The sequence below is a fragment of the Polyodon spathula genome, chromosome 4 (genome assembly GCF_017654505.1).
Source record: "Polyodon spathula isolate WHYD16114869_AA chromosome 4, ASM1765450v1, whole genome shotgun sequence".
NCBI classification, from domain to species: Eukaryota; Metazoa; Chordata; class Actinopteri; order Acipenseriformes; family Polyodontidae; genus Polyodon; species Polyodon spathula.
The window spans coordinates 35,122,153-35,137,495 of NC_054537.1; the positions used below are offsets into that span (position 1 = coordinate 35,122,153).

The 15,343-nt window shown below is 36.7% G+C and overlaps 1 protein-coding gene across 3 annotated transcripts in view; it reads right to left on the bottom strand.

Annotated features, from left to right (window-relative positions):
• Positions 1-202: 202 nt before the first annotated feature.
• Positions 203-15,343, bottom strand: part of LOC121314470 (ankyrin repeat domain-containing protein 12-like) — an 81,032-nt gene continuing 65,891 nt past the window's right edge. For all 3 annotated transcript variants that reach the window (XM_041247782.1, XM_041247780.1, XM_041247781.1), the window contains 7 exons: positions 13,561-13,703; positions 10,750-10,897; positions 4,126-8,864; positions 3,523-3,621; positions 3,011-3,154; positions 2,796-2,891; positions 203-1,595 (listed from right to left, as the gene is read on the bottom strand). In XM_041247782.1, the coding sequence (XP_041103716.1) occupies positions 1,410-1,595; positions 2,796-2,891; positions 3,011-3,154; positions 3,523-3,621; positions 4,126-8,864; positions 10,750-10,897; positions 13,561-13,703 (5,555 nt within the window). In that variant the 3' untranslated portion in view covers positions 203-1,409. The remainder of the gene's footprint in view (positions 1,596-2,795; positions 2,892-3,010; positions 3,155-3,522; positions 3,622-4,125; positions 8,865-10,749; positions 10,898-13,560; positions 13,704-15,343) is intronic.

A 15,343-nucleotide genomic window follows, 5' to 3' on the forward strand; every position in this document is an offset into this window, starting at 1 on the left:
CTACTGAATATATAATTCTACTTTGTCAGTGAAGTAATAAATTGAATTACACGTTTTAAATTTTCTGACAATATGTACGTGTGCACTTACCAGTGTGCTTACTGTGATTAATGTAAAGGCAACCCCAATGATTTTAGGTACTGTAAAAATTGAATACACCAACATTAAAAAAAAAAAAAACAATTAATACTGAATATACAGGACCAGTAAAATGTATTCAACAATATATTACAAATATGTACATGCCATTTAACAAGTAAATATTAAAATAGACAATATATCATCTGAGAACCATCGTTCAAAGGCATTGTGTTGAAAAAATAGATTTTGTTGCGATTCCATGTCAGTAACATAAGTAACATTTTTCAAATGAGGAAGCAACATTTTACATGTTTTTTTTTTTAAATGTGTGTTAGTCAACATACATACATTGAAAATGAAACTGCAGTTTGTGATGCACATGACAAAACAAATGGCAAACACGAATGGAACTACAGTTTTCGAAACCTCATTATAGTCTACAGTACAGTTCTGTAGACAGAAACCAGTAATGCATGCACAGCATACACATCACAAATATAAAACATCTGCAGTAATGGAACAAGTAAAAAGCCAACACATGCTTTAGAATTAGCCAAGAACAAGCCACTCAATGTAAAACTTTACTTTCGCCCATCAAAACACTTTTACAATCAAAATATCTATTTCATCTCATTTTCTTTTTTTTACAAGTTAAAAACAATTAATTACATGGTTATTTACAAATGCACAATTATATATAAAATAAATTAGTAACACAATAAATATAAGAGCTGTCTGTAAGAAAACCTTCACTAAATGTGAAATCTAACTTATTTTTTAGTTCATTTTAATAACTTCTGTGGCAGTACAGAACCACATTTTATAGAGGAAAGGTATCCCACAAAGCAGCCTTTGTACCAAGTTATCTTCTTATAGATATGTATGCATACTTTCATGTTGCAGAACACATCCATTCTTCTTTTCTGTGTCATTCAGCAGCTTCCAGCGCTGCAAGCACAAACTCCCAGTCCCTTGTAGTAAGTGCCTGTTCCTTAGAACAGCAAGCTCGAACTCTATTATCGTATCATTATACTGTTTTAATTGGACATTGTCTAGACACCCACAATATACGTCCACCATCAAGAATTAAAACAGTGTGATGGGAAAACTGGACTTCTGTTTTTTAGTTTAGGACATGAACCCCATATTCAGTATCCACATAAACTCTCACCCTCCTCAAGAATCAACAGTCTAGGATGTGTTAAGTGCTCTTGAATTGGGAATTGTATTCCTTTGTACAATGCTTGGTGTTAAGGGTAGCATTTTTCTTACACCGTTGCTCATGGATGCTTTGTTTGAGTGAAACCCCATGGAACAAAAGACACAGGTCATATGGGTGCCAACTCAAAGTCATCATTGACGTCAACCAGTGGGACATAAAACTCTGGGATCTCGAAGATGCTGACAGATTTGTATGTTGCAGGATCAAGTTCTTGTAGTTTGAGCTGCCACTCTAGCCTCTGCACTGCATTCAGTGCTGCTGCTTCATGCTGCTGTCTCATCAGAAGACATGTCTTTTTAAACAAAACAAAAGAATGCTTGTTAATATTACTGACTGATGTCTTATCAGCACAATCAGAAATATTGAAAAATGACAAAACACTTGTATTATTGCTTCAGTTCAGTAAAGCCCCAGTGTTTGCTCCAGGCTGAACCATTGAGCCATAACCCCATAAAACAAAACAAAAAATGACTGGCACAATTTTCCAACAAGCTGTAAAAGAAAGGTGTATCATGCAATTAAATGATTGTTGTTTACATCTAAATGCACATGAACTGGGGAATTGCCATCATCATTTATAGCTCCCTATGATGGTACTGAAAATGTGCCTACAGTGTCAGATGGAACACAAAGATTATTCATTCTACAAATCCTGAAGCTTTTATACTGTAAAATACTACATTCCTGCAGTCAAACTACTCACTGGGGTCTGGAAATTACTTATACATCCCCACATAAAATAATTAAAAACAACACTTAGTTGACCAGACATGACAATATAACCTGAGAATTGTTCCAGTGGATAGATTACAGATAAATGAAATACATTTTATGGTAACATTTCGTAGATCAGGGTTTCCCAATCCTGGTCCTAGGGACCAGTTTTCATTCCAACTGAGCTCTCAGTTCCTTAACTAGACCCTTAATTGAACTGATAAGTTGCTTAATTAGACCCTTTTAACTGTGTTTAGCTCTTAAAGCAGATTTCAAGTTAGCTATACCATTTTATAAGTAGCTAGACCTCTGCAATTGTTTAAGAGCTGAAAACAAGTAAAAAAAAAGGTCTAATTAAGCAAATTCGGTTCAATTAAGGGTTTAATTAAGTAATTGAGAGCTCAGTTGGAATGAAAACCAGCAGACACAGTGGGTCCAAGGACCAGGATTGGAAACCAAGGTGTAAATCACTGACTATATCATAAAACTTGTACAGCTAATACACCATGCCCAAAACAATGCTGTCCTCTCCCACTCAAACAAAATGTTAATTTGAGATACTGGTTGTACTGAATGCAGTAACTATGTACATTATATATTTATCTCACACTCTATCAAATAAATAAAGTCTTGTGGCAAGACACAATTATTGAACAGGAAACATTTAAAATGTAAATATAGTTATGCTATCAGAAATGTATTAATGCACTTATTTTGTTATAAAATGATGTACTGTATACATTTTATAAAGATTTAAACAATTGCAAGGATTACTTACCTTAAGCTTATCAAACTTGCCATCAACATCATGTAACCAAGACATAAACTGACGAGCATTGAACCGATCCCTCACTGATATTTTGCTGTCATCAGTCTAACAAAAGAAAAAAAAGTAATGTAATACTTTTTAAACTACCGCAACAGGCCAAGCTGCCTCCCAGACTTCACAAATAAATGAAATCAAAGTACTTGCACATTTGAAATGTTTCATACCTGAGAGTCCTGAGGCATGCTGTAAACCTCTGCATCCAGAAGAACAGTGCAGGCACTAAATGGTAGAGTCTGGTTGGCCAGGGTTCTAGCTGCACGATAATGGACACGCAAAACCTCCTGCTCATTTGACACTATGAGTTTTTCCTAAAATTGGAAAATAGTCAATTTGTTATATAAATCTCTTTTGCAACTAGTCTATTATTGATATGGCCAGAGGTTAATACAATGCGGCAGTGATAATCATTGCAGCCCTAACCCTGGTTATGATGTTGTATTCAAATCCTATATGAAACTAACTGTCCCCATAATGCCATGTCAATCGCTGCCTTTAAATGTGCAATGAAGGGTTAATCACTCATGGAGAAAAGAACATCAACTGAGCATTTCAGCAATAAGATTTTCCTTACTTGCTAGATACGTTTACTTCCAAATATACACTAAAACATATTTATATCTATTCAATATACTATAATCAGATCATTAGCCACAGCACTAAAAGTGACTGTTCTTACCCGTTCAATACTGTGTTGCAAACGCAGCTTCATTCGAACAACCTCCTGTTGTTTGAACATTTCTTTTAGGGGTTCAGGCAATGAAGGAGGAGGTGTTATCTATACAAAATAATACAAAAAGCAATGGTAAACACATGAAAATAAACACTTTAGGTGGCACCTGAGGTTAACATAAAAGTGATTTAATGTGGTATTACTAGACTTTGATAGGAGTAGTACAGGTTACTTTTGAATTACAAGGAAGCATATGTTACATTAAAAGTTAATATTGCCATGTCACCTTAAATTTAATTTCCCATGATTGCTGATGTCACTGTGTGTTTACCACACAACTGAGATGTGTTACTTTTGTGATAATACTACTACCCAACCTTTTTTTTAATTGTATTTTTATAGTATTCAATAATTGCATGTCATTTCACACAATTCAAGAGTTATAGTACTATAATAATAATAATAATAATAATAATAATAATAATAATAATAATAATAATAAATAATAATAAAATCACATGTTTAGAACTTACTTTTGTGAATATATTTAATACAGTTTATATATGTTTAAAACATATATTATGTTTAAAATGAAATACAAAAACTTACTGTTGGTATACAAAGTTTACTCAAAGGATTTCCATCTAGGAGATATGATCCATTGAAAGTAACATATTCATCATAATACTGTGGTGGTTGTGGGATAACACTGCTCAACACTTTCCGCTTCTCTTCAATCTTCTTTCGGATGTGCAAGAACTCATAGTAAGGGTTGGCCCTCTCTGATTGGTATGGCTGAATCTCATCCAGCTTTATTGAGTCTACAACATCTGCAAGAGATTGCTGGGTCTTCTCTTTAGCGTGCTGCACTGTAGGGTTTGCTTGAACAGGCTGTGACACTCTCGACATCTTCCTCTTTCGTGGGTGATGTACCTGAGTGTCCTCGTCCTCCGTTAACCTTATTTTTGCTTTGATGGAAGCTGATGAATCACCATCTGTATCAGATATTTGTGGGCAACCAACTGAGGCTGCTTTTATCATGCCGGCTTGTGAATTTGTTTCAGTTCTGGTGACTCTTTGAGAAGCATCCTGCTGTTCTAGTTTGTCATCAGCCATTTCTAGGTCTACCACCATCTGCTCAATTAATTCTGTCTTCACGTCAGGCACAAGATGTGGTTGGGCAGCACTATCTGAAGGTGGTTTTGGAGGGTCTTGCATTTCTTGTGAAAGTTTGTTTTCCATGCTTTCTGCATCAATATGTTTCCCTACTTTATCCTCCAGGCTTAAGTAAGTAGCCTCAATAACAGCTGGGGACTTAGGCAGAGCAAATTCAGAGTTTTCTGACTCAGAAGTACCTGAGCTTTCAAGAACAGTTTGTTCTGCAATACCTGATTTAGATTCCACCCTACCAGTGGCATTATCTGTCTCCAAGTCAGTTTCTTCAGTATTTTTTAACTCATCACAGCATGTACTTATTTTCTGCACAGAACGTTCTGTGTTGGTATTGCTTACTCGTTGCTCAGTGGTACATGAAGGATCGGTAGTTTGTTCAGGGCTATTCGGACAACATGGTATTACGCTTTCAGACAAATCGCTCGATACTGCTTCTACATTTTGCTCCTCAATTTTGTAATTTGTACTTAACAGTGCACCAACATCAGGATGAACACAAGTAGTGCCTTTTTCCTCAGAAAATGAAGCTTGGCCCTGGTCTGTTTTCTGGGGCATCTCATCTCTCTGGATGCTGGAAGTTAGTTCATATGCTTCACATGTGTTACTACTACTTTCAGACGATGCCTTTGGAAGCAATGGTAAGGACAACTGAGAAGATAACATTTCCAATGCATTCACTAAAGGGGTTGAGCTTTCCTTTTTTGTACATTCTGATGATAATTTCTCACATGGCTTTTCAGCTTCCTTATCTGGGGTTCCTAGAGTTTTATTATTTTTTTCCAATGCTTTATCGGTTAAGTGATAACTCTCCGATTGTATTTCTGGATGGTTTACATGCAGTGGACTACTCTGCAGTGCAATACAATCATTGTGCTTGTTCCTGCTTGGCATGGGAGACACTGGAAGGGAAGCCCAACAGCTTGGAACAGTCATGCATGAGCTTTCTTCACTAGCAACAGTTGGTGCATCTGTTGTACAAGTGGTGGTGCTAAGACTTGGAGGCACTGCAGAGAAACTGTTTTGGTTTTCTTGTGTTGGGGTCAGGCTGCTTTCTACTACAGAAAGTCTTAAATGTTCTTTATAAGCAGGTGTTGGTACACTATACCTGCGTTCCTCACCAAGCTTTCTGCAGTCAGGAGCAGTGGGCTTAGCATCCTCATTAGAAATCGATCTTAAGTAAGATGGAGGCTGTTTGCTGGACAGTGGGGGTTTGACGCGATGAGATATGTCAAATAAACTTTCAGCGTCTCTTTCATGAATAATAGGCGATTTGGCAGTGGGCACAAACTGAGACTGTGAGAAGGACATTTGTGAGTCTGAACCATCAAGTGTAAAATCAGAATCATACTCAGTTACTGGCCTAGGTGTTGTTACTGCAGTCTGGAAGGAATCCTCTGAACTGGCCACTGAAACCATGGACACTGATCTAGAAATAACTCCTGATTTTTCAGTTTCTGGCCTGGGAGAGCGAGTCAAGCTATTATCAAGACCATGAGCAATTTTTCCGACACTTGGCAAATGTTTTGCATCCAAGGAAAAAGACCTTGTGTTTGTGGGATCTTTTAACAGCTTCTCTCGTCTGTGAGCTTCGGACACTTCTGAGCTTTTAGAACGTAGAAGCTCTTTATTACTGTATGATTCTGTTGGCAAGTTCTTTAGTCCCTCTTTATTTTTCAGTTTGCTGAGCTCTAACCCTGGCCTGTGCTTCAACCTTTCCCTTTCCTTTTGCTTAATCTTTTCTTTGTGTTTCCGATGCCACTGTTCGATCTCACGATCTTTGAGACTCAGCATTCTCTCAAAACTTGTCTGCATAAGATCATCGTTGACCAGCCTTTTCTCCTTTGGTCGAGTGTCCTTGGCAGCAGGTGAGGGTTTAGGTTTAATCTTATCAGCCTCTACTTCATTGGTCTTTGCTTTGTTGGTTTTATTAGGTTGAGTCTTGTCCTTGTGTTTGTCCCTGTAGCGGTCAATCTCTCTGTCTTTTTCCCTTCTGTCTTTTTCAGGGGTTTTCAACACATCTTTTTCTTTATCCTTTGAGGAAAATGCCTTATCATGTGATACCTTACTGCTCTCTGTCACAATGCCTTTTTTCTCTTCTATAATTACTTTCATGTTTGAAGAAGAGGTTACATCTTTGATTTTTTCCTTCTTTTTTTTCTCTCTCTCATTGTCTTTCTCCTTTTCTTTCACTCGGTCTAGTTTGCTTAAATCACACCCCTTTTCCATGGGCTTCCCTTTCTTCTCTATACTTTTTTCTTTGTCCTTGTTTTCATCCAAATACCGCTCTCTTTCTGTCTTTTCCTTTTCATGCTTTTTTTCAGGCTTGTCTTTGTTTTTTTTGTGGTCTTCTGGCTTTCTGACAGACAAAACAGCTTTCTGCTTTTCACTGTCCTTGTGGGTTTTTGGTTCATGTGAGAAGCTTGTTTTTTCACTCTCTTTCCATCTGTCTGTGCAATCATATGATTCAGCTTTATCAAAGAGGTTGTGTTCATTTTTTATTTTTTTCTCTTTGTCAGAATGTTTGTCCATCTTTTCTGCATCTTTTTCCTTTACTAGGGATCTTTTCTCAGTTTTTTCTTTCATGCCTTTTTCCTGTGGGTCATGTTGTTCATGATTGGTTTCCTTCTCTGTAAAGGGCTGCTCTGCCAGTTCCTCCTTAATAGCAGCACCCCCATGTGGACGGTCCTCAGACTCCCTGTCTACAGCAGGGTCATCTGTTCTTTCCTCCTGCTCATTCTTGTTCAAATCCTTCCCCTTTTCTTCTTTAGAAAAGTTTTCTTTCTTGTCCTTTTTAGATTTATCTCGTTCCTCTTTAGACCTCTTCTCTTTGCCAAGATGCTTTTCTTTCACAGATCTCTCTTCTTTGACAGACTTCTCGGACAGCTTTTCTGAAGAAATTGTCCGACTGGTTTCGGTTTTCCCTGGCAACAGATCATCGTTTTCATCACTCTTGAAAAAGTTCTCTTTCCAGAATTCCCGATCAAATTCCAGGTTCTGTGGTGCTTCTTTGTGACTGTCTCTCTGTCTGTGCTTGTCCTTTTCCCCCTCATGTTCTTTTCTGTGCTTGTCTTTTCCTTTGTCCTTGTGTTTTAATTTATGCTTTTTGATCACTTTTCCATCTTTATCAGTCTTTCGTAAGGCTCCCTCCAAACTGGCAAAGCAAGTCCCCAGGTCATCCTCTTTCCTCGGACTGGAGATTTCAACCTCTTCATCTACTCCATCTTCATCTACTTTCTGGTGGTGCTTGCTTTTCTCTTTGTGCTTAAACCCTTTGCTGGTTGAACTTTCAATGGTGTTCTCTGTGTCTGTACAGGGGTCATATGGGACAGTTCCTGTCTGTGAAGACACTTCTGAACCTCCGGGGAGCAAGCATACATTTTCCTGTTTTAGGGGAGAAGATTGTTTGTCAGATAAATTGGGATTAATCTTGGGAGATTTTACTGATGGGAGATGGTGAAGATGAACTGAAGAGTCATCCTTTGGGCTAAAAGACATTTTAAAAGAATCCTCCTCTTTTGTCCGCTCTGAAGTTTCCAGTCCGGCTGCAGAAGAACAAAATGTCATCTTAGTACTTTCTTTGCCATCGTCTTTCAGCTCTTGGTTCTCTGTGTTTTTACTCAGATTATTAAACTTTGTTTTCACCTTCCCCTTCTCTTTATGCTCAGCTGTTCGGCTGATCTCTTTCTTAGTTTTTATTTCAGTTTTGTGACCCTCTGTTGCAGCTGCAAGGGAACAAGTTGGAGATGAGACCTTCCTCTCCTGCGGTGGTGCATCACCATCATCATCATCATCATCATCATCATCATCATCATCATCATCATCATCATCATCATTATCTGAGCTCTCAGAGCAGCAGATAAGCACTCTGGAGGTTTTCTGCTTTTTTGACTTGCAGGTATTTTGCTGATCTGTCCTTTCCTGCTTAGCAAGAAAATGATTCCTCTCTTTTTCTCCCTTCTCCCACTGTCTGAGCTCTCTCCTAAGAATATGCCGGTTGTTCAGTGCTTTGCTTAAGTCCTCCTCTTCCTCATCGTCTTTGAACTCATACTCATCCAGGCCAGATATGGAGGCTTTGGTTGGGGTCAGCTGTTTGTTTTCTGAGTCCTTTTCACCTTCAGAGTCCTCCATATTATCATCCACACTGGAAGGGTTAACTGAAAGTGGGTCTTCAGATTCTACAAGGATGGAAATCAAAGAAAAATTAGGCTTTAACCCAAGCTTCAGTTTCAGGACTTGAGCAGTGTGTTAATGACAGTAACCTCTCCTTAAAGATTAAGTAGCGGGGTTCCGAAAAATATAACGTTACATATCCCCACATGTTGCTACAACTGTTTAAATAACGTACCTGTAATTTTTATTTTCACTGTTAACATCTTGACAACTTCTTTCAAAACTCTTTTTTGTTTACTGACAATGTAAGGATTATTGTTCACACTGTCAAACAGGTAACAGCAGTAATGATCCATGATGTGGTACAGAACAGAAAAGCCAGAGCACTTATGTTTTTTTTTTTTTTTTTTAAATCGCTCTTCCTGCAGTGATTTAGAGGACAGATCTCAAACCCCAGTGCACTAGAGCGGATATTTTGAAAAAAACTTGAAACAGACTTTAAAGTTACACATGTAAAAGGTTGTCAGGATGTTAACATGAAAAGAAAAAGAAAAAACAGTTGTAGCAACACGTGGGGGGACATGTAATGCTATATTTTTCAGAACCCCACTACTCAAACTACAAATACAGATTCATAAGTTAGGCCCTGTGTAAATAACGATTTCCGCGCAGCCCGTGAAATCGTGATTTACATAGGGCCTTACTTATGAATATGTACTTATGAAATACAGAGATTTTTACAATATTCTTAACTCTCTCAGTGTCCGCAGCGACTAAAGTCGCTCACCAGCACTCACGTTGATCGTTTTTTTATTTTTCATTTTCTGTCTAATCAAATGCTTGTTGCAAGGTATAAAATGTTGCACATTCATAAAAATACATGTCAAAGTCTTGTTTGCATTTTGTTTGTAGAACATGTATAGCAATGTCATGATCTGAAAGACGAGAGTTGTAGTTGGCGATTGAAAAATTGAAAGAGACCGAGATATAAGAAAGAGCGGAGATTTGTTTTTGTTTAACTGGGATAGTGACAGTGATGAGGAATTTGAGGGATTTACTGAGGAAAATGTAGCAGGGCTGGAAGATGTAAACGGGGGTGAGGAAATGGAAAGATTAGACTCAGAGGAGTTAGTGACAGAGGGAGGAGACAGCCAGGCTGACACTGACAGAGTGTAACAGGATGGAGTGTGTGGTGACGTCAGATCCGGAAGAAACACTCAGTACTGCCAGGTGAAATGTGAATTGCGCTGTTGCGCAGTTTAATCAATAAACAGAAAATAAAAGGTTGAACAAACGAAAAACACTTTGTAAAATAAAATGGCACAGTAGCCAAAATGAACAGACAGACAGACAAACGGTGGACGAACAAACAAGTATCGTGCTGGTTGTAAGCCAGCACATAGCAATTGTTGATCTTTAGTTTTTACCTCCTCTCCACACCTGTTTTCCACTCACGAACACACAACCCTGAGTGCGTGAAAACATGCTGCTTTTATGCAGCTGTACCGAGACTCGATTGCTAATCAATCATTCAAATGGAATCTTGGTACAACTGCACGTGAATTTCTTAGTGCAATTCCCCGTGCTCACATATTATTACATTTTACCTGCACGTGAAGTGCTGTGCAATCCTAATGCCTAAATACAAATATACATTTAAATCACTTGTGTTCATAACCCATATTATCCCGTGTACCAACTACAATACACCAACATTAACACACTAATGCAACATACAGCACAAATAAATAGCCCAGGGGCGGGGCACTTTGCCACACAGGGAAAGTGTCGTGTCAAGGGGTGTGGCACGAAATGACACATAATTTATAAAATTGTTCCGTGCACATTCCGTGAAATAAGATACTTTACCCATGACTACCGTGAATTTTAAAGAACATTTATGCGATTTCCACAGCCTCAGGGAAGATTATAATTACTGGGGTTATCTACCTGAAGAGCTGTCTTCATCATCACAGAGAGGCATCTCCCCTTTCAGTAGCTGCTCCAGCTCTTCTGTGTCTGCAACATCCACTGGCCTCTCTCCACGGTTATTGGCCTGGAAGGCATTTCCTCCATGGCAGAGAAGCAGCTTGACAATCTAAGAAGGATCAAACAAACAAACAAACGAAACAGGTATTAGGTTTCTTATTGTAGATGTTGTCTTTCAAATGTATGGAAAAAATAAACATAAAAAAAACTTTTTTTTTTATAAAAAAAAAATTGGTTTCACTGCAAATATAGGTTTGTTTCTAGTTCAACAAAACTGCAGCAGATATAATGGTTGCCAACACAATAAATACAAGAAACAGCCTTACTTTAAAACAAAGTGTTCCCTGGTTCATCTACAGTACAAACTCGTATTCGATTTCATGCCACGATTTTCCATAAAAATGTGTCATCTCTACAATGAATTGTGGAATTGTAGGCCAGGGGAACATTTAATCTCTGATTAAACTTGACAAACAAAAACCAATATATAGATCATTCATTCAGAGTGATTAGCTAGTTTCATTAGAATGTTTTGTGTCTGTTTACTGCACCTCATGGCAGTACGACAGTAAAAATGTCAGTGCCCTGGGAGAAAGAAAAATTTGCTGCAAAAAGGGTTATAAAAGATCACTAAATTTGGAAGCTTACTACTATTAGAACATAAGAACATAAGAAAGTTTACAAATGAGAGGAGGCCATTCGGCCCATCTTGCTTGTTTGGTTGTTAGTAGCTTATTGATCCCAAAATCTCATCAAGCAGCTTTTTGAAGGATCCCAGGGTGTCAGCTTCAACAACATTACTGGGGAGTTGATTCCAGACCCTCACAATTCTCTGTGTAAAAAAGTGTCTCCTATTTTCTGTTCTGAATGCCCCTTTGTCTAAACTCCATTTGTGACCCCTGGTCCTTGTTTCTTTTTTCAGGCTGAAAAAGTCCCTTGGGTCGACACTGTCAATACCTTTTAGAATTTCGAATGCTTGAATTAGGTCGCCACGTAGTCTTCTTTGTTCAAGACTGAACAGATTCAATTCTTTTAGCCTGTCTGCATATGACATGCCTTTTAAGCCCGGAATAATTCTGGTCGCTCTTCTTTGCACTCTTTCTAGAGCAGCAATATCTTTTTTATAGCGAGGTGACCAGAACTGCACACAATATTCAAGATGAGGTCTTACTAGTGCATTGTACAGTTTTAACATTACTTCCCTTGATTTAAATTCAACACTTTTCACAATGTATCCAAGCATCTTGTTAGCCTTTTTTATAGCTTCCCCACATTGTCTAGATGAAGACATTTCTGAGTCAACAAAAACTCCTAGATCTTTTTCATAGATTCCTTCTCCAATTTCAGTATCTCCCATATGATATTTATAATGTACATTTTTATTTCCTGCGTGCAGTACCTTACACTTTTCTCTATTAAATGTCATTTGCCATGTGTCTGCCCAGTTCTGAATCTTGTCTAGATCATTTTGAATGACCTTTGCTGCTGCAACAGTGTTTGCCACTCCTCCTACTTTTGTGTCGTCTGCAAATTTAACAAGTTTGCTTACTATACCAGAATCTAAATCATTAATGTAGATTAGGAATAGCAGAGGACCTAATACTGATCCCTGTGGTACACCGCTGGTTACCACACTCCATTCTGAGGTTTTTCCTCTAATCAGTACTTTCTGTTTTCTACATGTTAACCACTCCCTAATCCATGTACATGTGTTTCCTTGAATCCCAACTGCGTTCAGTTTGAGAATTAATCTTTTGTGCGGTACTTTGTCAAAAGCTTTCTGGAAATCTAAATAAACCATGTCATATGCTTTGCAATTATCCATTATCGATGTTGCATCCTCAAAAAAATCAAGCAAGTTAGTTAGACACGATCTCCCTTTCCTAAAACCATGTTGACTGTCTCCCAGGACCCTGTTACCATATAGGTAATTTTCCATTTTGGATCTTATTATAGTTTCCATAAGTTTGCATATAATAGAAGTCAGGCTTACTGGTCTGTAGTTACCTGGTTCAGTTTTGTTTCCCTTTTTGTGGATCAGTATTACGTTTGCAATTTTCCAGTCTGTCAGTACCACCCCTGTGTCAAGAGACTGCTGCATGATCTTGGTTAGCGGTTTGTAAATTACTTCTTTCATTTCTTTGAGTACTACTGGGAGGATCTCATCCGGCCAAGGGGATTTGTTTATTTTAAGAGCTCCTAGTCCCTTTAACACTTCTGCCTCAGTTATGCTAAAGTTATTTAAAACTGGATAGGAACTGGATGACATGTGGGGCATGTTGTCAGTATCTTCCTTTGTAAAAACTTGTGAAAAGTAATCATTTAATATATTTGCTATTTTTTTTTCTTCATCTACGATTTTGCCATTTGTATCTCTTAAACATTTAATCTCCGCTTTGAATGTTCGCTTGCTGTTGTAATATTGAAAAATATTACATGGTATTGAGTGGTACTCAATTGTATAGATGAGGGCTTTTGTTGTTGTGAAATTAACGCATTTTTAAAAGTCTGGTTCTGATTTCATGTAATATCTGCTGAGAAAAAAAAAATTTAATTTTTTTTTTTTTTTTTTGGATTAACCTAGTATGCCAGTATGTTTAGTGAGCTGGTTTGGTGAGCTGACTTTTTAAATATCAGTCCACAATAACACTTGTTAGCTAAGTTTTTTGTTTAAAGAAATGAATCTCATTTTAAGACTTAACTTAACTTCTAGAATGATTAAACTCTCAGCATTACTGGTGATCTGCAATATGAATGGTTGGCAGTACATACATCTCTGTGTCCACTGCTCGCAGCGTCATGCAAAGGTGTATCATCGTCCAGACCTTGTGTGTTCACTTCAGCTCCTGCTGCTATCAAGACTTTGGCAACATCATAATAGCCCAGGTTACACGCTTCATGGAGTGGAGTCCAGCCTGAGGATATTAAAAAATAAAAAATAAATAAAAAAAAAAAATCATAAAACTTTAAATAAGTAAATAAACCTAATAAAATAAAATAAAAATGCATTTTGAACCACATACACCACAGCAACTGCAAAGAAACATTTATTAACTAGCATTTTCTGTGTAAGAGCTTTCCAAGACCTATTAGCAGATACAAACAAGTATAATGACACAGGTTTGCATGACTTCAGATAATTTTTTACTAGTTATGCAAATTAACTAATACCACTGTGCACTAGGCTTGGAAAAAATGGGGACTTCTGTAAGGCAATGCCTCAAACCTTCTATTACCCCCATATATATATATTATATATATATATATATATATATATATATATATATATATATATATATATATATATAATGTATTTTTTTTTTTTTTTTTTTGCTGTGTTCAAGTCAGGTTACAAGTTCCGCAATGTAATACTCTTCTAGACTGCAATTATTATATTTGTGCCTCCAGATGGAACACTGAGTTATGCAAGGGTATGGTTAGAGTACTTTCAAAAGAGAAAATCCAGTAATGCAACAATGGGTAATAGTTGACTTTAGTCATTCTCTTGTTCATTATTTTGTTTAAAGTAAAGATTACAGGTTCTTAGTGTACGAAACATGCAAACAAGTGAAAAAATAATATTGATTGTTCCAAAATAAATACAGCAATCAATATTACAAAATTTTACAGTGAAGTATAAGACAAGACGTATAAAGTCAATATTACGAATTTAACAGGCAATTATAACATACATATACAACCCAATTACATCCTGATAAGAATAGGTTTATTTAAACTGAAATTTAAAAAGACTTGCAGGATGCAATCAGGCCATCATCGGAATGATCACTACATCTGCTGCTGTGCCATGTTGTACTGGCCAACTTTCTAAAAATCACCCTCTACATTAGGGATGGGACGGTATAAAATTTGTATGGTATGATAACCTTTAAAAAAAAAAAATACCGTGGTAACCGTAATATCACGGTATACAGCACATCATGCAAGTTATCAAGTAAAGGCTTAAATGAAGACTTAAATTACCGTAATTCACAAAAATAAAACCAACAAATTACACTTCCTTTCATGGAATGATTTAATCGTTTGGTATTTAATATTTTACTATGCCAAATAACTTGGTACGTTTCTCTTTTATAAATACAATATGAATAAAAAAATAAAAAAATAAAGTTGTACACTGTCATTGTAATACTATAACAGTATTAAGATCTATTATTAGCTTAAAATGACATGGTGCTGTAGTTTGTTAAAACATTTTAACCTATAAAATTAAATAAATAAATACTCTGTTTAGCTGATTTTATATAGAATTGGGAAATGATCGGTCTTATTGATAAAAACACAAACATGTACCACAGTTTATTATTTAAGAGCAGAGATAAGTTGTTTATTTTTTCATATATAAAATATGTATAGAAAAAAGTATTAATACTAAAATGTGTTATTGGATTTGAAGCTACACGTTAGTTATAACATTGCACAAGTAAGCTTCCAATGATTATGTGGAGTTTGTAAAAAAAAAAAAAAAAAAAAAAAAAAAAAAAAAAAAAAAAAAATTGATTTATTTGCTTACCTAACAATATTGGAATACCGT